Raw genomic sequence first — 25,173 nt, forward strand, 5'->3', positions numbered from 1 at the left:
CACCTTCAACAGCAAGTTGCTTCTATCCTCATGAGCCTTTAGTGATGAATTTACTTCAGCCTCCCTGCCTTAGAAGCTTGATGGCTGAGTCGCATTCAGAATGCTGTCAACAGGATGCAGAGGAAAAACAAGGAGCAACGAAAAACACTCTTTAGTGCACAAACATTTGTTCCTAGAGTGATAAAGTACAAAAGAGAACAGGGCTCCTCTGGTCATGCGCCTGCTTAAATTCCCTGCTCTAAACAGCTATTAAAGGGGCTTATCCTATTAAAGCTATTAAAGGTGCCTTATCCTTGTCTGCTTCTGTCCACTGACATTCTTAGGAAGAGATGCATTCCTACCCAACTCTCTTCTCTGCAGTCTATTTGCCAGAAGTCCCAGCTGCCTCCCAGTGAGCATCCATGTTTGGAAAGGTGACATACTGGGAGTTGCTGAATAGCTGTTGGGTTTGGCCATGGTAAGCAGTCTGGACTGAAGTGAGACGGGAACCAGGAGCCCAGAATGCTGAGTAGTTAAGATCAGAGGACAAAAATGAGAAAGCAAGACCAGAGAACAATCCGGGAGTCAGGTTCAAACAGCAGTCGGAATCGGAGGGTAAACCAAAGGCAGGTCCAGAGAACATGCCAGGAGTTGAGATTGAAGAGTAATCAGTAGCAGAGGACAACAGCATAAGCAGCATTGCAAAAAAAGAGCAAAGAATCAGGACTAAAGCATGTACAGGACCCCAAAGGCATACCGAAATGCAGTAAGACTTTTCACTGTCTTCCAGTGAGACAGGAAGGAGCTAAATGGTCCGTCTGGGTGGACGGAGCTACAATTATCTTTCCTGAGAGGCTGCCATTGCACAGCACTCCATAGAGGGCAAAATTCTTCACACCATCATTACTCCTTGGTGGGGGGCCACCAGGTATCTCTGCATGTTTGCAGACATGACTGTAGGGCCTTCTTTATTAAATAAATTGCTCTTTTTTCCAGTACTCCACACATGGGGACAAGAATATTGGCCTGCTGTGAGAATTACTGATAAACTGAATGTGAAGTGCTTTGAGCATTCAGGAAAAGAGGTTTGGCTATTATAATTAAAAATACTCAACAAAGGATCATCACAGATATACTGAAAGAAACATAAGGAAAATAATGAGGGGTACTGTTAAAAGTTTCACATCCACCATACTTTTATTTTCATTTCTCTGAGCACTAACCTCTGGGAATTATTTTTCTATCAAAAATACTATTTTTATCTTATTGCTTCTTCATTGCTCATCTGTATTCATCTTTGGTTTATTCTACGTAATGAATTCATGACAAGCCTCCAAGGCACAATAATACTGTGCTCATCTCCCACAGCTTCCATTCAGGGCTCACCATTTGCTTTGCTAACTTCAAATTAGGCTCACTAAAGTGAGGACAAAAAAAATTATCTCAATTTTTTACTGATGGGGAAGCAGCTTTGACTTGAGTAAGTGACTCACTGACTTGGCAGTGAGCAGATACTATAAGTAAGTAAGTAAGTAAGTAAGTAAGGCCATTGGTTAAGTTGAGGTGCTCCACCAGGACAGCAAGGATGAGTTTAACCTGCAAAGCTTAAGTTAACTGTGAAGCTTAGTCGCTACTGGTTTTATGGACTTGGAAATCCCATTCTCCACTTAATGTTGATAACTGATTAACAGAACTTCTAGAACTGGCATCCCAACAGCAAGTGACATATGTCACAAATTTAATGGCAGGTGGGATACCTTTCTGGAGAGCTTTCTTTACAACAGTAGTCTCCAAACAGCAGCTGTGATTTAGTACTCTGGTTCCTTGCTCAATTGATGTAGGGAAAAAGGACCTTCCACTACCTTCTTCTTGCTTCCCTTTCATCTTCATCTGTCTTGTTCTTTATCTTTCTACTTATCCACTTGAAAAGAGCAAACTTTCTTTTCAGTAATTCCAGAGCCATAAGGACTGTAGCAAGAAGGACATTATTTATTATTTGAAGCTTCTGTACTTCCTAAAAGCTTTGTATCACCCAACAAGAAGATAGATTTGCTTTGAAACTTTTGGATTAACTTGGTTATTCCTCTTCTATTTCATTTTTATTATCATTTATTGTTTTATATCATAAAAAGTCTTAATAAATCTAGAGACATTAATAAAGCAATGAGGCAGAACCTTGCTAATAAGGAGGCAGTGCAGGATGTCAGCGAAGAACATTCTTTCTGATTACATTTTAGGAAAGCAAAACTATAGAAAACTGTATAAAATAAATATATGTCTATGAACACACTAAATATACTAATTGCATCCATTTGCAATCACACAAAAACTAATATACCACCATCACTACTGTCAGTTATAATATATTTGCAGTTCATTCCTGAGAAGTAAATCCCTCTGAACTTAAGTGTGAGCTACTAAGTGAGCTTTGGTCTGCAGCCTTAATATCAGAATCTAAAAGGTATATTTCAATTGTGTCATTCAGAACCTCCCCCCCCCCCATCAGCAGGCAAATATGACAGCTTTCGAGAAAACTGCAGCAGTTTTCACAGTACACAGCTCCAGGACACATTTATGAGATCAATTCTACTATTGCCTGCCTTTCTGACTCATCCATTTTTTAAACTGTAACCATTTTAGGGGGCTAATCAATATGTAGGATGGGGAAGAAAAAAGCTGCTAGATAATGAAATGCAGCTGCAGTGTTTAAGAGATAGAACAGATGCAGAATGAAAGTATGACTGAAACTTCCATTTCTGTTAATTAATTATCATTGCTTTGATCTTGTTTTTTAGAGAGAAAGAGAGACTTCGTGGACCAGAATGGTGCATGCTGGTAAGGAATCTTTTCTCTTGGCAGAAATCCAAGGATCAAAATGTAGGCTTCAGCAGCTGTGGTGAGTAATCTGTCAGCAGGGACACCATGACAGCCTAGAAGAGAGAATTAATAAATATATGAAATAACCAGCCACACTGGGAAATGGTGCTGCATACATATTGTTAATTTACAACAGTGCAGGAAAATGCAAAGTTTTAATAAAAAAGGTCACATTGATCTTGCTGTTTATTAATTTATACTAGGGGTGGTAAACCTCAGGCCAGGACCCTGAATGCAGTTCCATGGGCCTTTGGGATGCTCGCTAGGCTCAACAGCTGAGGGAGTTGAATATGTTTAGCCAGCAGAAGACTAAGAAGTGATATGATAGCTATCTTCAAATATCTGGGCTGTCACATGGATGATGGGGCAAACTTGTTTTCTGCTGCTCCAGAGGGTAGGACTCAAACCGATGGATTCAAATTGCAAGAAAAGATATTCCTACTAAACATCAGGAAGAACTTTCTGGCAGTAAGAGCTGTTCAACAGTGGAACAGACTCCCTCGTAAGGTGGTACACTCTCTCTGTTTGGAGTTTTTAAAACAGGTTGCATCTGTCAAGGATTCTTTAGCTGTGATTCCCACGTTGTAGGGCGATGAGCTCCCTTACAACTCCACAACTCTATACTGTGATATCCCTCTCCAAACCACACCCCTCAGTGACTCTGCCCTGCACTCTCCCTGAGTGTTTTGGCCTGGCTGGAATGAAATGTGGCAATACCTCTTGCATGCCTTGATGAATGATGAAAACATACATGCATCTGTACATGTGGGTCGGTGTGTCTAGAAACCTCTGACTTCTGTGTAGCTGGAATGTAGCCTATGTTCCAAACCTAAGAGTTGCCCCCATTACTCTTCCCACATTTGCCTCTGGCCTCACCCACCATTTGGCAAGCAGTCTCGGGAAGGTTCCCTACTCCTGGTTTACACCACGGGTGTAGATCAAAATAAGGTGGCTTTGGTGGTGTTCCTCTAACAGGTACAAAGACCGTTGAGATCAACAGTGGGCCCCTCAACAGTCTCTAGACCTTGCCAGGTGCCTGACCCACCCGCTACTAGAATTGGCAAATTAAACACATGAGTGAGAATTATGCTTGCCTTTTAGGATGGCCCAGTCCTTTGAACTGCTGTGCTAGCAAGCATTTAATGTCATAGGATGGAGTGCAAGAACTGCAGTGCAGTGTCACTGTCTGCCATTATTATACCAGCATGTTGATGAGACTACTGTTGCAACAGCCACTGCTGCCCAATGCAGCCCAGTCAGTGAAAGACTAGCAAGCCAGTGAAAGACCTGAGCAAGTGGCTCAGATATGAGTGGTGTAACTGGGATGGTAACCAGCAGGACTAGAGAGATCTTATATACCATCCTGAAAAGCCTTTTAGTCAGTACTAGTGAGTCGGCTAAATCAGCACAGACCTAGAATTTCATATATATAGGCAAGCGGACATCAGGGCAATTGTAAATGTCAGGTGGATAACAGATTGGGGTTATTTCCCCTGCAGCACACAGAATGCCTTCTTTATGCCATGAGATTTTTGACGCCTATCGGATCAGAGTGCCCATATACCATAACTATCCATTTCCTGTTTTCAGCCTCTTGGAAAACCAGCGACTGTGGAGAATAAAACACTTCATCATCAACTTCTTCTGGCTTTCTGGGTAAGCAGTGTAAAAATGTCCAATCAGCAGCAGCCACTTTTGCAGTCTAAAGATGGATGGAGATGGAGAGAGAGAGAGATTTGAAACTGAACGCCAAAACATGCTAACAGATGACCACACACAAAGTTGAAAAGTTGAAATCATGCATGTATCCCTTAAAATTACTCTTTCTCAAAAGCCCTGATTTTGGCAGCATTGTGCGGGTCATGCTAGGGTCTAACAAGCTGAAAGAATTGCGTGAGTATTCTACTTCTGGTTTCTTTGTCCTCTCTCTACGGTTTATGGTAATTGCTCTCTTGCTCACTGCTGTGTCAGCCATGAGCTGCCTCTTTTTAAGCTGTGTGCTTTCCTCTTTGCAGTCTGATTAGGTACCAAGGAGTATTTATCCCCTTTGCTTTCTCTGTGTACTCACGTTTCATTTTCTTTAAATGCCAAAAAATTACACAAAACATTAAAAATAATAGAAGCACTGAGTATACATAAACCTTCTTATGCAATTTATGCACACTGACGTACATCATTAGTGGTGGGCTAGGAAAACAGCCAGATATGTTTATGTAATTCTTTTTTCCTAGGCCCAATACATATATTACTGTGGCAACACACTATTAAAAAATAACCAAACAAAACGTGTTTCAGCTTTATACCATCTTATAAATGTATCAGATCACAGAGCATCACATCATTACTTCCCATGTGTGCCCCCCCCCATCCATCCATCAGGCATTGGAAGGAATTGTGTGAGGAAAATATGAATCCCTGTGACCCATGTGTCTGGAGTAAATAATAAAAGAATCAGCTGGATGTACAGATTCAAAATGTGGTGCTAAACTCACTCTCCAGCAGGAGAGAGCTCTCAGTAGCAGATTTTAAATCCACAACAGTCAAGCAGCTGCATAGCATTAGGAATATAGGTTATTAGACCTTTTTATCCTGTTTAGTCTGCTTGCAAACAGTGCTTCTCTCTTTCTATTCATTTTTCAATGAACAGACCACACACTGCTGAGTAAAGTTAAAATACTTATAAAGTGTCCCAAAGTTCAGATTCATGCATTTATTCAAGCAGCAGCAAGGAAAATATAGGCAGAAGACTCTTGGGTCGAAAATACAGTGGTACCTCAGGTTACATACACTTCAGGTTACAGACTCTGCTAACCCAGAAATAGTGCTTCAGGTTAAGAACTTTGCTTCAGGATGAGAACAGAAATCATGCTCCGGCGGCGTGGCAGCAGCGGGAGGCCCCATTAGCTAAAGTGGTGCTTCAGGTTAAGAACAGTTTCAGGTTAAGTACGGACCTCCGGAACGAATTAAGAACTTAACCCGAGGTACCACTGCATAGAAAGATAGTTTGAAATACATGCTCTAAGCTTGGAGTTTGCTTAGGCACGTCTTCCTTGGTTAGTGTGGAGAGAGAGGGAACAGGAAAAGAAGACTTCACTTCCTCCTTTATCAGAGAAGAGGAGGTATGACCTAAATGAGTCTAGGGCACAGCTCTATGATCACAACCCATTTATGCACTAACTAGCACTAATTTTTCACAGGAATTACATGACTAGGGCAGTCCCACATGGTCTAGCCATCCATTATTTAGCCAATATTAAGGCAATATACTGAAGCATGTTTTGTGGCATATTCCATGCTTCTACAGTAAGTTATTAAATTTTCTGTGAGCATTTAGAGCTGATATTATTATATATGAATACTACCCTAAATACTGGATCATCACTTTGCAGCCTGAACAAATGTTTCATTTACTAGTAACTTAGCAATTGACAGAGCACGTCATTCTTCTCTTAATCCTTTATACAGCAAGCATTTTCATATGCAATGTGTTACACCTTCCATTTCATTAAGAATTAAGGTACTTAGGAATACGTGCAGAACTAGGACTTCTGTACCACACTTAGTAAAGGTGCTGCAGCAGCAACAAAAGCAGGAGCAGCAACAGGAGAGTAGCAAAGCAAGCACTGCATTTGCTGTGTGCACTGCCACACTGCTAATTCATGCTAAGCCATAATTTATTTTTAGCTACAGTTTAACATTACATGCGGACCTGCTTAATGTATTGGGGACATGGACATCATAACATACATGCATTTGCTTAGGTAAAAGTCCATGGGTTTTACTACCTGGCATGCTCCCTGTACCCTACACATGTACCTGTGTGCGTGCAGAGCAATTAGGAAAATCACATGTGAAAAGCATGCAAAGCTACCCTTAAAATTTTCAATAATATAAACTTGACTTTATTGAGGTCCTTTGCCAGCAATTGAAACCCACTTCATACATCTTGCCACAATTATAACTATTTTTTCCAATCTACTTCGAGTTACATAATGCATTTTATATTACACTCTGCCATCCACATTGTGCATTTTCAGATAAATTGTGGCAGGCATTGAAAACAAAATATGTTGCTTAAAAAGGCAACCTACGTCAAGAGCATATTCTGTTTCCAACAGTCCAGTGCTGTTGCGTAAAACTCATGGATGACCTACGAAATGGTAAATCAGCCTTTGATTTAAACACAAAATGTGTGTGTCATAATAATGTGGCTCTCTTCAGCAGAGCTGCCAGAGTGGTCCTGATTCTGGTGCCCTGAATGTGCATCTAGGCATTCCATTCAGCTCACTTCCTTTCTGCTGCCTATTCCTCTCTCTGCCACCTCAGTTGAGCAACTGGTTGATCAGCACTTCCCTTAAGAGCCAGCAGCTGGGACCTATAACTCATTCAATCAGTGGTAGGCTTGTCAATTGGAGTTGCTCCGAATATATCACAGTGTAATCAAGAGGTTCATCTTTGGCTTCAGAAAAATTTTTACAGTGGATCACTGGTACATTCTGCACTGCTGCTATGCATGCTGCTATAATGTTTTTGTAAGGGTAATAATTGCCTCTTAAATCATGCCTTTAAAAAAACCACAATCTAAAGGATGCCTTAAAAGTCCAAATGTATTCCTTTATATCAATAACTCATTATATATTAATCTAATACCTGAACAAAACTTCATAGCACTATGAGCAATTTTGAACACTACCATTCTGGGAAATAGGGTTGAAATATGGCAGTTTAATGTACAGATATTAATAAAGGGAATGGCTTTTCATGTAACCATTTTAAATATTTTATTAGATTACATTTTCTATTTTTAAGTTGCTTTATAAGAAATATTTCAGCCACATACCTTTTTGTATTTCATATTTTTATATATATAAATGTGACCCTCCCATGCTTCCTGGTCTTTTTTTTTTTAAAGAAACATTAGCATAACACAGTCAGAAAATTATTTTAAAGATTTTATCTCTTACTAAAGATGCTTAAGTAACAAAGGGATTTTAGAGAGAAACAGTATCACTGCAGATCACCAAAGATAACAAATCACACCTCAGTACGAAGAACCCCAAACCTGTACTAAAAACCCAATACATCATCAAAAGTAGAATGGGATGAGGTAAGAGAGAAGTAATACTGACTTCATATTATTATTATTATTATTATTATTATTATTATTAAGTGGTTCCCACCTCTATTCAAAATGCTGGATTTTCTTCACCATATTCCTTTTGCCCCTTTCATAATATAAGCCCATGCCTCCCTCTGGACGATTCCATCCATTATTCATCCATTTATTTATTGCTCTCTGATAAAAGAGATGGAGAAATTCCCCTGATAGGGTCTTATTCCTGATAAGTGTGTATTTCCCTGAACAGCAGAATCAAACAGTTTTTAATATAGAGGATATCGGAAGAAGAGAAATTCAGTGGGCTCAAGAAGGAAACATCCTTCTGGAACAATGATGCTGCTTGCTGGGTAGTTAAAGCAATGAGACCACAGCCACATAAAAATAATTCCACATCCTAATTTATATGTATAAAATAAACCACACACCTAGGCCCCTGCCTAACAATGCCCCTGCTTCTCAGAAGCTGATCTGTGCACATTGTAATCAATGTAGCACTGAACTAATGGTGTGTGCAATAGATAGCTCACAATAAATATGGAGTACCAATTGCTTATGGAGTACTGCTTAAGTATGTGAGTGCATTGATCCTGAAGAAATATATCCATTCTGTTCCGTGACTGTTGCTCATCCACTGTTATCTCCAGTGAGCAATTTATGTGTATTCATCCATGCAGGCACTATAGCAGGGGTCAGCAACCTTTTTCAGCCATGGTCCGGTCCACCGTCCCTCAGACCATGTGGTGGGCTGGACTATATTTGGGTGGCGGGGGGGGGGGGGGGGTTGAACTAATTCCTATGCCCCACAAATAACCCAGAGATGCATTTTAAATAAAAGGACATATTCTACTCATGTAAAAACACACTGATTCCCGGACTATCCACGGGCTGGATTGAGAAGGCGATTGGGCCGCATTCAGCCCACGGGCCTTAGGTTGCCTACCCCTGCACTATAGCATCCAGATACAGAGATGTGACTTCTACATTTCCCAGGGCCTAAACACACATTAGTATTACTTGAACCAAAAACAAGATTAAAACCAAGCACAGAGAAGGTGTGTGATTTGGGGAGGGGAGACTTCACCCTAGTATTTCATGCTGCAACCCTGAAAAAGTTGAACCCCCTTACAGTAAGTACCAACAGTAGAATAAAAACTATGGGCTAATGGGAAGGTGCTTTTTTGCTTTTTGTAGACTGTTGCTATTTGCCACACAGGGTTGTGTGATTTATTTTTTTCACGGTCATAGTAGAGAGCAGAAGAGTCAAGGCCCCCTTCCCCGCATGTTGTGGTCTTAACTAGGATCAGGGCCTCCTGTTTTTGGTTCTAATATTTATATATAAATATATACACACACAAATACACTGGTTATGTTTACTTCATCTCTCAGATCACTATTTCAGGAAGGTAGGGAAGTTCCTTATGCAGCATTCAGCCTGATATTCTTGTGGCACTCTATTAAGGTTAACAGTTGCTTCAGAGCAGCTGTAGTCATTGTTATAATAATCGAAAATATGTACTCTGTAGATATTTCAACAAACATGTACCACAAATCTCCAGTGTTAGGTAATGCAAACATATATGAGGCCTAAAATGTTTTTAAAGTTTTCTTCTGGAATCTACAAAACCATAGAAATCTGGTGGGAAATCTTTGCATTTTACCTTCATTGTGATCTGATAACCCTGGAAAGCCCTCAGTCTCTCTTCTTTTTCTGCCTCTTGCCCCATGCTTATCCACGTGTCTGTGATCAAAACGTTGGCTCCTTTGGCAGCTTCAGTAGGGACACTGGTGAGAAACAGCTTGGTGCGGTGCTAACATAAATAAATCAGAGGAAATGCACTAAGCTCACGTGAAGCACAGTAGAAAAAAACATTTTACAGTCACATCCTCGTACCTTTACAGACTCCTGTTCCGCTATTTTGATGACCATGGGATCTGGCTCAAAACCCTGTCAAAACAGATTACAGTGTTACAATGTACAGTGGTACCTCGGGTTACATATGCTTCAGGTTACATACACTTCAGGTTACACACTCCGCTAACCCAGAAATAGTGCTTCAGGTTAAGAACTTTGCTTCAGGATAAGAACAGAAATCGTGCTCCGGCAGCGCAGCAGCAGCAAGAGGCCCCATTAACTAAAGTGGTGCTTCAGGTTAAGAAAAGGTTCAGGTTAAGAACGGACCTGGCACAGGAACCTACTTTGGCAGAACAAATGGTGGAGGAAAAGGAGAAAGTTGTTGTTTTTGAACCTAAAATAACACAAGCGGGATCTTTAGTTCTACAGAAGCAAATTGAGGACTATAAATTGAGGCCTTTTATGATTGAATCTAGAAAAAGCCAGATTTTGAGGATTGGATCCCGGCTTGGACTGAAGAAGGAAAGTTGGAAAGATCCCTCTATCCAGGGATTAATTGACTTTTGGGACATGGACTTGGATTTGGAGGAGATTGGAAGTTTTGGGGGCCTTTGGATTTGAAGGAATCTTGAAATACGTCCTGAAACACTGTATAGACCCTAGCTTCAACTATGGAAATTTGGCTGAACTGTCCAGAAGGAATAAAAGTAATGTTAGGATGGAGTTCTCTCGAGATTTGCTCTCTAGCATTAAAGAATATGAAGAAGATCTGCAGAAGGGACCTGGAAAAGAGTTAAGAGCCTCGGACATAAGATCTCCAGGTTGATGGACTATATGGAATTGATGGAAAGGACTGGCAGAATCCGAAACCAGGGAGAGGAGTTGATGGAAGACGATTGGAAAATTTAAAGTTTATATATAGAAATATCGCAAAATTAATGAGTGATAGAAAAATGGTGAATTGATATTTCATGGATTTAGCAGAAATGTTATAAGGAGTTAAGCATATATAAGTATTTTAGTTTTAATGTTAAAATAAGGTTAAAAAAATATGTTATTTATAATATGATAGAGAATAGAGAAAGATGGAAAGGATCTGCTGAAATAACTAGTAGAAGTGGAATACAAAAAGGGAGGTGAGAGGAGGTCGAGGAAACAAGGGAATGAAAGAAAGAGTATCGAAAAGGGGGATGTATTTTTTTAAAAATAGTTTTTGTTTTTTATTTAGGGTTAGGGTTAGGGAGTGGGTTTGGTTTAGTTTAGTTTAATGTGTTTAGTTTAATGGGTTTAGGTTGTGTTTTGTATTGTTTATATATTGTATTGTATTGTCTTTTTTTCCTCTTTTTTCCCTCTTCTGTCTTTTTTCCCTTTAAAAGTAATAAATATTATTTTTTTTTAAAAAAAAGAACGGACCTCCGGAACGAATTAAGTACTTAACCCAAGGTACCACTGTATTCCATTCTTGCTACAAATAGAGAACATTAAACACATTCCCAGTTTTTATAGAAACAGACAGTAGCCTGGGTACTCTTAACTATATCATTCACAATACCTGAACTGGCAGTGTGCCTAGAGTTGGTTGGAGAGTTTCTGGATTAGATTTCCAAGCTATGGACAACTGGCTCCTGGACTTTAAAAAGCATCTAGATGGTAATTGCATAAATAGAACCACATTGGAGCCAAAATGAGATATGATACCAGCAAATGTGTGTGTGGGTATTGGGTCGATGCCAATTCCCTGTAAAGCAGCAACACTATATATGGTAGGGTGGAGCTGCCCTCCTGACACCAGCATCACTGCTATTTACCTGGATGGAATGGGGACGAGATGGATGGGAGGGTGCACTGTCAGGAGAACTGAATTGCAGCAGAGGTCCCACCAGTGTCACTACCTGCTCCCAACCCTGCTGTCAGTCCACCACATACACATAAAGCATAGGGACAAGGGAAAGTTTCTTACCGTCCTTTTTTATTTCAATATTACAGAGACAGGCTATAGAACCCAGCCTCTTAGATAATGGCGTTGTCCCAAGTGAATCTCCACCCCCTGTCTCTCCCACATCCTCATTTGTCACTTCTATGGATGCTGCTACATGCCCTCTGTCTTTGAGCTCTTTGCTCTCCTACTTTTAAGGCTCACCGGGTTCTTGGAGATGGGGACTCTGGAATGCTTTCTAAAGATAATGTGTCAGTCAGCTGCCATTTCAGTCCTGCCTCCTCCTCTCCCATTATTTCCCAACTTTTCTCCTCATCTGCCTCTGAGCTGTGACCTCCCTCAAACCACTGTTGTAAATCCATACTATCTTCCTCTTCCTCCTCCCTGGAAGGGTCAGGATGGGGAGGCAGTCTCCACCACTCCTCCTCTGCCCGGTCCCTGACAGCATCCTTCGTTGATGGACTATCTCTGACCATTGGCCATGCTGCTGGGGTTGATGGATTCCAACATCTGGAGAGTACTAATGTGGGGAAGCTCTTGGTAAATGTCAGCCAGCACAGAGGCTCTTCAAGAAGAGCAAGAATCAAAAGATGTGTCAGATCTCCTAACCACCCAAATTACTTAAATCTACTGTGCCCAGCTAGCAGTCCAGATTACTCAATTTTGTCCTGGTCTTAGTAAAGTAACCTATTACACTGAGCACAGATTTTTTTTAAAAAAGTTCAGGGACTGTTTGTGAGATTAAACTCTGCCTCTTCTGGGGCTGGATCTTCTGAATCTAATTCATGGGGACTAGCGCATTGTTCTTCTAGTGAAATGGCGACTTCAACTTCTGTCTTCAGTCTAATCTTTAACCCTCTCATTCCTGAACTCTGAATCTTGAGGCCATTTCCTTGTAGCTAAGCATTTTCCTTCAGAGTGATAATGGGCTAGTTTTGTTAACAGTTTTATACCATTAAACTCCGGATAAAGTGCACTCATTATCAATGGACATGTATTTAGATTTTTAAAAATTAGCTTCCAAAGCAAAGTCAATTTGCCTTTGCACTCTTGTATATAGATTTTGTGAGGCTAAACCCCCTAATAAAATCACAAATGCTTTTCTTTTTCAAAGCTGACAACCAACTTTATTGGCCCTGTTCAGAGCCACATGCTACCCTGAAACCATGCTGCTTTAAACAAAATGTGAAAACTATGGAAAAACAGTATTTCAGCTTTAGAGCAGCAATCGCTAAACTTGGAGGGTCACAGATGTTGTTGGACTCCAATTCCCATCAGCCCCAACCAGCATGGGCAATGGTCAGGGATGATGGGAGGTGCAGTCCATGTTATTTGCCTTAGAACATTTGACTTCCTCTCTCCCCAACTAAGATTTTCTTACCTTTGGAGTAGCAACATGCAGATTCATCCCAAATCTAGCAGCACTAAGCATAATGGAGTTTAGGACATTATTTCCATCACCTATCCAACTTAGGGTCAATCCATTCAAAGATCCATAGTGTTCCTACCAAAAACAAAACAAAACAAAACAAAGCCACAGTTATTTACAGTGCTTGTCAGTTTTGAAGTGCAACTTATATCATACCATGTAGTCTGGGATCTGGCAACAAGGATGCCTTTGAACAAATTGCCATTGCCCATATTCTTTCTTTGTCATAAACATTACAGGATATTAACATTATTCTGTCAATCAATACACTATTATTATCCCAGCCAAGGTTAAGCAAATTGCTTAAGGGCCTATACACTAATGGACAATATCCTGCCTTATTTTCTATGAGCTGGAGCCATTCATTATACTTCTTCCATACAAGAGCATATGCTTCTCTAGCACATAAGTATGCATATACATCTCTAGCACACAGGGAAATATATAGCTATCTGTGTATTTCACATGCCTGTGATCACAGAACTCTAGCACTACATTTATATTAGATGGAGAATTTGCCACAATGTGGGTAACTTTCATTCATTCATTATTTTAGAATGCATGCATCCTGCTTTCTTCTTATAAACATGTAGATAATGTGAAAATAATACTTTGAAAGTGATACCTCAAAAAAAACAAAACAAAAAAAAACAAACAATGAAGCCTGAGCAGACTTCCAACAATCAAGGGTTGGTCTTCCATGCTGCTAATAATTCCTTGTCCCTGCTTATGAAGCAGGAAGCAGGAAAGACTATGCAAAATAAATCAATTCATGAATATTTGTTTTAATTTGCATAATATGACTTTTCTTGGCACAGATTTGAATGTCATTGTTGCTTATGATGATGAAGCATGGGGTAGAATAGCCCTAACCAAAGCCAATAATAACTTGTTATCCAAACAATCAGATATTTATTCTTTATTAATATCTCTAATCTCTGTGGAGATAGCCGGCATAGTTCATCAGATGACAAGAGTCAAGTATTAGAACCGTCTGTCATGCTCAATGTCCTGAACCACAAAAGCCAAGACAGAGAGAGAGAAATGTGGATAATAGCACTGTTCTCTCTAAACAGGTAGCCTAGAAGGGAACTGGCAGGATGCTAACAGCTAGTACAGCTGGCAGGCAGTGAACTATTACATAAGAACCATGAGTCACTTGCAATTACTGAAAAGCTGTCAATTCTTGGTGATGAAATGCCTTCCAAAGGTTATCAGACAAAATGAACAGCTGGAAATGATTTATTCACCCTGCATTCTAATGCAGCCAGCATTTCTCTTTTTGTTAGGACCTGATTTGAGGTGTTGCATCTTTCTACAGCAGCTCACAAAGCCTGGCTGGACGCCACATTCATGGAGTATCCAGAGACCCTGCTCTTCTATAACTGGGTAATTCTTCCCACCTTGAATGATACTTTTAATAGAAACAAGTCATCACCAAATGTGAATTTATGGAAAGAGCCATTTTTGCACCCAGCACGGTTCCCACAGCATTTTAAGCCTCCTGCATGAATACTTTTCAGATTCCTCCATGTGCAATCAAAGAACACCCACTCAGAGCTTAACTTGTGTGATTCATCTAGCCAAAAGAAGAGATGCCACACTTTGTACAGCTAATCTTTTTGCCGTAAGTATGCTGGTGTTTCCCACAGCAAAGACAGGTTGTATCCTTAAACACCTGTGTTTAAGTACATGTACATGAATGAATCTTTGGAACGAGTAGCCAACATACTACATCAAAATCCCATCAACCTCAGCCAGCATGGCCCTGCTCAGGGTTGATGGAACTGCAGTCCAATAACATGAGGAGGACACCATGTTGCCCACACCAGGCTTAATGGAAGGCTGCTTATGTGCCGTTTACACTTTACACAATTGTACACGAAACACCAAAGTGAGGGAGGTACCAATATCAAACACAAATTGCCACCTAAGATGCAGAGTTGTTCACAGTCAAAAAGGTTGAATTGGTGAGGTTAAAATGTCACTATTTATGTGAACATCATTGTGAAGGAAAGATGCCCTGGAAATCTGATCACATTTAGTTAGGTGCTTTACAGAATGACTGCAATTTAGAAGTTCAGGCCCATGTAAATCACGACTGGGGGAACCTGTGGCCTTCCAGATGTTGTCAGACTCCAACTCCTATCAGCCCTAGCCAGCATGGCCATTTGTCTGGGGTTATGGGAGTTGTGGTCCAATAACCTCTAGGGAGTCAGAGCTTTCCCCCACCCCTGATGTATCACTTCAGAGAGAATTTTCAAAGACCACTGTCATAAAAGATTTAATAGCTAGCTCCCCCAAACTGGATCTGAACCATATCATGGACGACTGTGTTGCTCCCCTGGAGTTGCACCAGGAACACTGACGCAGGAATTTCATGAAGTGCAGAAACTGTGGGCCAAATGACAGATGGCTTGAAGATGTAATGCAAGTTGCTACTTGAACTGGTTTTACCACCTAAACCCTTGGCATTTCCTTAATCCTTGCCTTGACACACAGACAATATCAGAGGTAGAGGGGCATTGGATAGGGACCAGGATGCCTGATTTCTAAACAGCTGGATGAGTGGACAGACACTAACAAGGTCCTAAGGAAAATAATTTAATATACTTAGCATTTATGCAGTGCATTTAAAAGCAGGATAAATATTCCTTACCACAGTTGTGTAAGGTGGCTCAGTATTAATAACCCCATACTACAGTTGGGGGTGATTGAGCCTGGAAACAGCAGCCTGCCCAAGTCCATCCAATGAAGAAAGAATTGAACAGCTCACAACTCACACTCACAGTGCCAGACCTTGATATTTTTGCAGCCTTCCACATCTCAACTATTTAGGATTTAGGTCTGAACTTTTAGAGAAGCTGAGTTGGCTAAAAGCTTTGCAGTTAAGCAGGGAACAGGAGAGTATTACCTGGAGTGTAAGGTAATCAGCTAAAATCTGGAGGGGATGGTCAGAATCAGACAGTCCATTTATCACTGGGATTGTGGCGTGTTGTGCCAGCACCTCCAGATCAACGTGTTTATACACTCGTGCCAGGATTGCGTCTGTCATGGTTGACAACACCCTTCAGAAAGCAAAATAAATGTAAAGCCCACTCAATTTTTCATAGAAAATTAGTACTTTAATAATGGTTAATCTGCCTGAATAATTTTAAGTGCTTGCACAACATGGTTAAATACAGATGGTTTAAAATGTAGACTGCTAACCACTGAAAATATTTTTTTAAAAAAATAAGGCAGTGAAAAGAGAGAGAATTAGAAGATAGCAATATCAAAGAAAATGTTTAATGTAAATAAAGTTTGTGATTTTCTTGTTTCCAGCCAAGCAATACTTAGGCATGGACAGTTTATGCTATAAACTACAGAACTAGTTTTTCTCCTGATTTCATTCTGAGGAATCTTCTGAGAAGATTCTGTGTACAAACAAAACACGGTGAGTACTTTCACCACAACCCAAATTGTGTTTACCAGGATTGTCTGCTCTGAGGGTGAGAGGCCCCAATAAGCCTGCATGCCACAGTACAAATGACAAGAAAATGGTGAATTCCAGCTAGCCTGGAAGGCCAGGATCCCATCCTGCAACTTCAACAACTTCTTATGCCTCTTTCTAGGAAGGCTGGACCACCAAGGCCTGTTTTTGAATTGCAAGGATTCTGTTTCCATCTGAAAAGGCCTTTATAAGAATACAACATCAATAATTTGGTGCCTGAGTTCGCCTGTTTTCTCCTCCTTCTTCCTTCTGTGTCTTTATCTTTTTAGACCTAAACCTGAGGGCAAAGGTTGTGTTGCTTTTATTTTTTATTGGCTGAAGAGCAGGGTGTGAATACATAGGATGCATAGTAAAATCTTCATGCATCCTAAGTTTTGAAAGTTGCTGAATTCAAGCAATTTTAGTGCTTTTGTAAGGCTGCAATCCCGGACATTACCGGGATTTCAAAGGCAAAGTTGACACCCAGGGGGAATTTCTGAAAGGTGACACTTTGTCCTGTATCAAGCCAATCATGTTTTTTTTTGGCTAAACAACTTTGGTCCCTCCCCCCCCCCAAAAAAAGCGCAACAATTTTGGACATTCCTAAAAACAATAGAAATATGGCTTTCACCATCTAAATATAGAAAGGAAATAACAGTCACACAAGGTGTCGTACAAACCGTGCTGTGTCAGTGATACTTTCATTAATGCCCAGGTGAATATCTTGTGTTGTGAGGAAACAGGGATGGCCACCAAGGACAGCAAATCCTAAAATAAATACAATGATTAAGACTTTTACCTTTGTCATTTCAAAGTATTATGGCAAGTCATACTACCAGTACATGTCTTCTCCCTTAGAACTGCAGACATGGGGATACAGTAATTTGACTTGAGCTGCAAGAGCCCTCCCCTATCCCGATGGCAAATCTATGTGTGAACCAAATACAGGAGAAAATAGCATTGAGAATTTCATTAGTACCAAAGAATATTTCAAGTTTTTATGTTTAAAAGAGAAGTTTATATAATATTTATGAGTCTTTAAAAATGTTATGTTTTCAAAGACCTGAATGCCATGTTCTTATCATGGATGCATTTGAATAATCTTAGCTCTGAACTATCAGCTTTTAGCAGGGCCTGCTCCACTAGCCTGGCTAAAAGACTAGCTACCATTTGCTTCCTCCACTGTTTCCAATCAAGGTGGTCGTAACAAAAGCAATTACCATATTTTTCGTCCCATAGGACGCTCCGTCCCATAGGACGCACCTAGTTTTTTTGGGGGGGAAATAAAGGAATTTCCCCCCTTTATTTCCCCCCCCCAAAAGCAGGTCGGGGAAACCGAACCAGGTCGAGGAACGGCGCTGCACCTCCCTGCTGTCCCCCGAGCTTGTGGGGCTGGCCGATGTCTGCCTCAGGCGGCAGGCTGCTATCGGCAGCGTGGGGAGCCCTGCGGGGAACTCCTGCACGGCTCCCCATGCTGCGGGGGCGCTCTGCTTCAGGGTGCCCTGCCTGCCGGGCAGCAGGCTGCTATCCGCAGCATGGGGAGCCCTGCCGGGAACTCCTGCAGGGCTCCCCACGCTGCGGATGTCTGTCCGGCGCGCGGGGCGCTCTGCTTCAGGGCGCCCCGCCCGCCGGGCGGCAGGCTGCTATCCGTAGCGTGGGGAGCCCTGTGGAGAACTCCCGCAGGGCTGCCTAGGCTGCGGATGTGTTCCCAAAGCGCCGGGCGCTCTGCTTTCAGGGCGCTGATATCCCTGCGGGACCTCCCGCAGGGCTGCCTAGGCTGCAGATGTGTTCCTGAAGCACCGGGTGCTCTGCTTTCAGCGCGCCCGGCGTTCCGGGAAGCAGGCTACTATCCGCAGCCTAGACAGCCCTGTGGGAACTCCCGCAGGGCTGTCTAGGCTGCGGATGTCTTCCTGAAGCCTGGAGAGCGAGAGGGGTTGGGGAACTCCTGCAGGGCTCCCCACGCTGCGGATGTCTGCCCGGCGCGCGGGGCGCTCTGCTTCAGGGTGCCTTGCCTGCCGGGCGGCAGGCTGCTATCCGCAGCGTGGGGAGCCCTGCGGGGAACTCCTGCAGGGCTCCCCACGCTGCGGATGTCTGCCCGGCGCGCGAGGCACTCTGCTTCAGGGCGCCCCGCCTGCCGGGCGGCAGGCTGCTATCCACAGCGTGGGGAGCCCTGCGGAGAACTCCCACAGGGCTGCCTAGGCTGTGGGTGTCTTCCTGAAGCCTGGAGAGCGAGAGGGGTCGGTGCGCACCGACCCCTCTCGCTCTCCAAGCTTCAGCGAAAGCCTGCATTTGCCCCGTAGGACGCACTCAGATTTCCCCTTCATTTTTGGAGGGGAAAAAGTGCGTCCTATAGGGCGAAAAATACGGTATGTAACTAAGAATTAGTACCCAAGTTTGTTTTCCTCCCTCTCCTCCCTCTGTTTTTCCTTTTGTGTCGGATCTTATAGAGACTGTAAACTTGTGGTCAAGGAATGCCTCTTTCTATAACCTCTGTATATGCCAGAACAATGTACAAGTTACATGTGTTGAAGATCTCACAGAGAGATACGCACAATCTTTTCTCTATTGATGCTGTTTGTAATACCCAAACCTGTTATTTTTTACTGATTGTCTTCTACACAAGCATCTCAAGACAATGTACAATCAAAACATCAAAAACAGTTAAAAACACAAAAAGCAGATATATTTTGAAACCTAAAAAAACCAAAATTATATTTAGAAAATCTTACAACACCACACACCTGTCAACATATCTTCTGGGAACGTGCTCATAATATTTTCTGGGATGAAGCATTATTTTTAGTCATAAGAAAGGTATAAAAGTATAATCTTGCCAGCTTTTAAACCTGTCGGGGTAATATACTAGGAAAATTTGTATCCTTACCAGCAGATGGCACCACAACCATTGTCCTAAGCCAGTGGTGTCCAAACTTTTTTCAAAGAGGGCCAGATTTGATGAAGTGAACATTGCTCCCCACAGAAATTGTTGGGTTTAACTTACATTTACATTTAGCTGTTGAGGAGACAGAAGTTCAGCCTTCATGGCATCTAACCATGGCTCAGCATCCTCTGAGGTTAAACTTTGGACCTCTTGGAAGCTTGAAGGTTCCCAAACCTTCTCTGAGTTACTAACAACAGCTGTATCTGCTTTGACTGTTTTAACAAACTCTTCAGCATACCTTTTGGGTGGTTTACCCTTTGTGGCTCTTTCAGATCCGCATACTATACAGTGGTACCTCGGGTTAAGAACTTAATTCGTTCTGGAGGTCTGTTCTTAACCTGAAACTGTTCTTAACTGAGGTACCACTTTAGCTAATGGGGCCTCCCACTGCCGCCACGCAGCCGCCGCGTGATTTCTGTTCTTAACCCTAGGTACTATTTCTGGGTTAGTGGAGTCTGTAACCTGAAGCATCTGTAACCCGAGGTACCACTGTACACAGGTCTTCCATACTAGGTTTCTCCTCTTTAGGAGACTGGTGGCCTGCGTGGGCAGGCCAGGTCTTCCTGTTATATACCTGCTGGGATTGACAAGGCATCTGACCCTCACCTGAATTTCATAGCTCTCCTGAGGAGTGCTTTGGACTGTCCACCAGATACCAGGCTCTCTGCTATTCAAACTAGGCCCCAGTGTTTTAATTACAATCCCCTTCTCAATTAAGTACCGTATTTTTCGCTCTATAGGACGCAACTTTTCCCTTCTCACCGCTGCTCCTGGACCTGTTTTGGGTCTACCCAAGGAGTGATTCAGCCGGGGACTCCCTAATGGCATGGGGGCTTGCCATGCCCCCTGCACAGAGGGGAGAGCTCGTGACGAGCCGCAAAAAGGAAATGCCTTTGGTGGCCAGGTGTTCGGGGGCCGCAAGAGATTGTTTTTTCAAAATTGCCTGGCGGGCTGTTTGAAAGCAGCCCGGGGGCTGCAAGTGGCCCCCTGGACTTTGGACATGTCTGAATGTTTTGCAGAATGAAATGTTTATTAAAGCCCCCAAAGAGATAACATTCTGTATACCCAGTGCTTTTTACTGGGGGTACACAGGGGTACGCATACCCCTAAACATTTTGTGAATGTTTGTACTTTTGTCCATTTACTATATTGATATTTCCCAATTTGAACTATAAAATGGTGATTTTCTTGAGTCAAAATGAGAGTACCCCCTAAACATTTTTTTAGAAAGAAAAAAAAGCACTGTGCATACCCAAACAGTTCCTGGCAATTATGCAATGTTAAGTCTTGTTGGCATAATGCTGGTTGTGTTGTGCCCATTACTTTATGTTATAAATTCCATTATGACTTGATTTTAATGGTCAACTAGATGGCTCAACTACTAATGGCTAAGTAACAACTTTTAAGGAATTTCCAAACTTCAATTTCATTTTTCTTTTGTTTTTTCTTCTTACTTTGAATAATGTTATTTCATCATATGCAGGTACATAATATACAGTTAATACAGGAGGCTATATTTACTGTCAAATTCTTGGCTTGTTTTCACCTGTCTCTGTAGATAATCTAGTCCTTGTACTTCTTTTCTCAAAAATCATAGCTAATGATTTTCCTTGCAGCAAAGGCAAATCCTGAAAAACAGGAAGGAAAAGAACTTGTGACACACTGGCAAGAACAATAAACATTTTTGAACTTTCTGCTTTACACCTGAAAGTAATTTCAAACACTATACCACATGCAGATGGGTGTGAGGTCCATTTAGTATATACAGGACAGAATTTGGCTCCATCTCAGTTGTTTGCTTTGTCTACAGTCCTAACCCTATTTGCCTGAGTGTACGGTAAGTCCAGTTTAATTCAGTAGGACTTCTGAATAGAATTACACTTTAGGTCCTGGGAACGGCTTCTTCCTAATGGTGAATGTTGCTTAAAGGTAAAGGGACCCCTGACCATTAGGTCCAGTCGTGACCGACTCTGGGGTTGCGGCACTCATCTCACTTTATTGGCCGAGGGAGCCGGCATACAGCTTCCGAGTCATGTGGCCAGCATGACTAAGCTGTTTCTGGCGAAACCAGAGCAGCGCGTGGAAACACTGTTTACCTTCCCGCCGGAGCGGTACCTATTTATCTACTTGCACTTTGATGTGCTTTTGAACTGCTAGGTTGGCAGGAGCAGGGGCCGAGCAACGGGAGCTCACCCCGTCGCGGGGATTCAAACCGCCGACCTTCTGATCGGCAAGTCCTAGGCTTTGTGGTTTAACCCATAGCGCCACCCGTGTCCCTTAATGTAACTTAGAGTGGTTTAATTACAACACAGTTGGAGGAGCTGGCCAAATCCTAGAAGTTCTTGCCAAGCTGAAATAAAAACATGTGTAACTATTCAATATCTGATAAAACCTAAGAATGCAGGTTTGAATTTTGAAAGTATTTAATATTTCACTTTTGTATCTTACTTTAAGGGCTCCATTAGAAAAATGAAATCTTAATACTTGTTTCAGTCTAAGGCAATTATCCTGTCAATTTGTCACATTCAGGACTTCTGTGCCTTGGAGGTGACCTAGTTACTAGTTTCTTTACTCCCTCTAGTGCTGCTCTGCATGTAGAATTCCACTGAAGCTTTACACACCCTGTCCCCGCCAATATGCTGAGAGCTGAACTGACATGTAAACTGCAGATGTGCATTCACATTCACACACACACACGACACAGACTCAATTGCCCCTCCCCCAACTGGGAATGCTGGTGTGTGTGTGTGTGTGTGAGAGAGAGAGAGAGAGAGAGAGAGAGAGAGAGAGGGAGGATATAAATGTGATTCCCCTACCCCAGATAATTGTGAGGTAGGAGAATATGCCAAATATTTTTTTTCGTCTTCATACATTTCAGTTCTGGTTAGATTTCTATTTCTAGAATATGGTAAGCTTTCTTTTTCTTTATTTTTAACATTGAAAGCCCAAACAATTTCTCAAACACAACCCTTCTAAACTTTGTGGGTGGAGGGTGGGAATCTTCATTTCACTTTGAAGATCACATGGTCTACTTTTCCCAAGGGTAGGCAAACTAAGGCCCGGGAGCCTGATCCTGCTCAATCGCCTTCTATATCCAGCCCGTGGACGATCCGGGAATCAGCGTGTTTTTACATTAGTAGAATGTGTGCTTTTATTCAAAATGCATCTCTGGGTTATTTGTGGGGCATAGGAATTTGTTCATTCCCCCCCCCAAAAAAAAAATAGTCCGGTCCCCCACAAGGTCTGAGGGACAGTGGACCAGCCCCCTGCTGAAAAAGTTTGCTGACCCCTGACTTTTCCTGTCCTCTCCTACCCACCATCAAGGATTCAAATCCCAAACTAGGCAGCACCCAGGACCCAGCACCCAGAACACAGCTAGGTGGTTCTTTTTATAAATCCGGATTGAAGCTGAATTCAGGGGAAACACATAAAAACACAGTATTTCCTAAGAAACCAGAAGGCAGATACATGATAGCTATGGATTGTGGCTAAGGTCATGTGTACAACTAAAAAGACATGGGGGTAAGAGAATTCATACTGCAAATGTTACATACCTCTCCTTTATATTTGATTCTTTCCTTCAGATCTGCTGCCACCCACAACAAATATTTGATGTCTTCAGCTGAATAATTTTGCAGTGTCAGAAGGTCCCGGCCTTTCAGCTGGGTGGGAGTTTTAGTAGGTTGTGGCCCATGCCTGTATCTCCAAGGGAAACGACAAAAGAAGTTCAACTACCTCATAATTCAGAATTTTGTATTCTGAAATAACCACTGTCAAGTTGTGGTCCCAGGTTATTGGCTCAAAGGCACAATGCTCTACAAATGCATGGCACCAGGATACAAGTGCACTGTTGAGTAAATAATCAAGAAAAATAAAAGAATTTGTTGTTCTTCAGTATTATATATGCATATTGCTACTATGGAAACGTGTGAAGAATTACACTTGGGGAAACCATTGCTGATGTGTGCATGGGGTAGGGGGAGATTCTGCCTTTGTTTGCACTATGTGGCACTGTCACTACCTTTACCATGAGTGGCTGGGGAATCTCAGGCAGATGGGCGGGGAATAAAAAATAAATGGTGTTGTGTTTATATATTAATAATGGGACTGTAAGTCATTTGAAAATTATTGTTCCCTTCATTTATATACTTCCATTAAAATTACCAAAATAATAATAATAATAATTTCCCGGTGTTCTACAATGCACATTCCAATAATAAACAAAAAAAGATCAGTATGCTCACAACATTTGCTTTCATACACCCACATCCATACACCCCAGTAGTCACACAATATCCATTGGTTTTTCCATATCTTCAATAGTTAGGGCTTTGAACAATGCCATTCAGATACTGTGTTCATATCAGGAGCCTTCCTAGTTAACATTTTTGCTGCTGCAAACAACTATTCTGTAAGTATTTAACAAAACAAGTGAAAACAACAAAAGACATTTAACAAAATAGTGAATGATTCCAGTATATTCGTTATAAAGTTATGGTGCCATCAGGGCAGGACTTTGAAACAGAAGTCCAGAGCCCCACTCAGCAGGATGTGCAAAAGATATTTCTAAGGGTACTCACTCCCATCCTGCCGAAAAGAGGCCTTCACATGATCACAACTATTCCAGAGAGAGTTGGAGCTATTGATAAATAATAGAATACAATTCTATTGGGTTTGAAATAAGCATGCAAATTTATTTCAAGTATATGAAATTGTCAGACAACATCTGCAAACAAAAAACAGTGATGGTAATTGCTCTGACATATCAATTTTCCTATATAATTTCTTTGCCTTAGTTTCTTGGTTGAATGAATGCTGCTAAGCAACAGAGGGAGATATGATTTGCCCATCTCAGCAATCTTGTAGTTGCTAAAAACTGGAGTAGATAGCCCAGGATGTTCCACCAGCTCTGTTGTTGTGTGGCATTTAAACACTTACCGAATACATTGAATCAGATGCTTGCTGATCTTGCTTGCATTCCCAACATTGAACAGGGACCGAACATTAAACAGCATATTTACTGAATGCTAAGATATAGTTATAGTCACCTTATTAAACTTAGATGAAATAGTGAATGCATTCAGTGAAAGAGCAAAGGTAAAACTATCACGAGACAGCGTTATCTCTAGCAGTTGTGAGATCTGCTCAGGGATTCACAGTATGTAATCTTATGCAAATACTATGGGTAAGTGTCATTAGTTAGGAGAGTTGCGAAACCCATGGGTTTTGTCCTTAAACACACAGCAAAATCTACAGCCCAGTTGAGGCATTTACTAGGCTGCCAAAGGTCTTCTCATTGTGTAGCAAGGCCACTCCCTCCTCTCAATACCAGGGGTCAGCAACCTCTTTCAGCCATGGCCCAGCCCACCATCCCTCAGACCTTGTGGTGGGCCAGACTATATTTTTTGGAGAAAAATGAATGAATTCCTATGCCCCACAAATAACCCAGAGATGCATTTTAAATAAAAGGACACATTCTACTCATGTAAAAAAAAAGCTGATTCCCGGACCATATGTGGGCTGGATTGAAAAGGTGATTGGGCCACATCTGGCCCACGGGCCTTAGGT

General features: G+C 41.8%; 1 protein-coding gene and 1 long non-coding RNA gene across 4 annotated transcripts in view; one reads left to right on the forward strand and one right to left on the reverse strand.

Moving 5' to 3' along the window:
* LOC307215333 overlaps window positions 1-23,315 on the forward strand; it is a 153,453-nt gene extending 130,138 nt beyond the window's left edge. For both annotated transcript variants that reach the window (XR_013838447.1, XR_013838448.1), the window contains 7 exons: window positions 976-1,144; window positions 2,775-2,875; window positions 4,447-4,512; window positions 14,482-14,581; window positions 16,517-16,628; window positions 21,222-21,270; window positions 23,190-23,315. This is a non-coding gene — a long non-coding RNA (uncharacterized lncRNA). The remainder of the gene's footprint in view (window positions 1-975; window positions 1,145-2,774; window positions 2,876-4,446; window positions 4,513-14,481; window positions 14,582-16,516; window positions 16,629-21,221; window positions 21,271-23,189) is intronic.
* OTC (ornithine transcarbamylase) lies at window positions 2,801-24,896 on the reverse strand. Of its 2 annotated transcripts, XM_079974529.1 has the most exons (10): window positions 24,544-24,896; window positions 23,160-23,307; window positions 21,152-21,233; window positions 17,345-17,432; window positions 16,107-16,260; window positions 13,145-13,267; window positions 9,867-9,920; window positions 9,634-9,783; window positions 4,421-4,558; window positions 2,801-2,909 (listed from the first exon to the last, which is right to left on the reverse strand). In XM_079974529.1, the coding sequence occupies exons 1-10, from the start codon at window positions 24,618-24,620 to the stop codon at window positions 2,850-2,852; spliced, it is 1,074 nt and encodes a 357-aa protein (XP_079830655.1). In that variant the 5' UTR covers window positions 24,621-24,896; the 3' UTR covers window positions 2,801-2,849. The 2 variants fall into 2 exon arrangements, with proteins under 2 accessions (XP_079830655.1, XP_079830656.1); XM_079974530.1 differs by lacking the exons at window positions 23,160-23,307; window positions 24,544-24,896 and adding an exon at window positions 22,422-22,509.
* Between the last annotated feature and the right edge of the window lie 277 nt (window positions 24,897-25,173).

This window comes from Podarcis cretensis (genome assembly GCF_951804945.1).
Source record: "Podarcis cretensis genome assembly, chromosome: 4".
Classification (NCBI taxonomy): domain Eukaryota; kingdom Metazoa; phylum Chordata; class Lepidosauria; order Squamata; family Lacertidae; genus Podarcis; species Podarcis cretensis.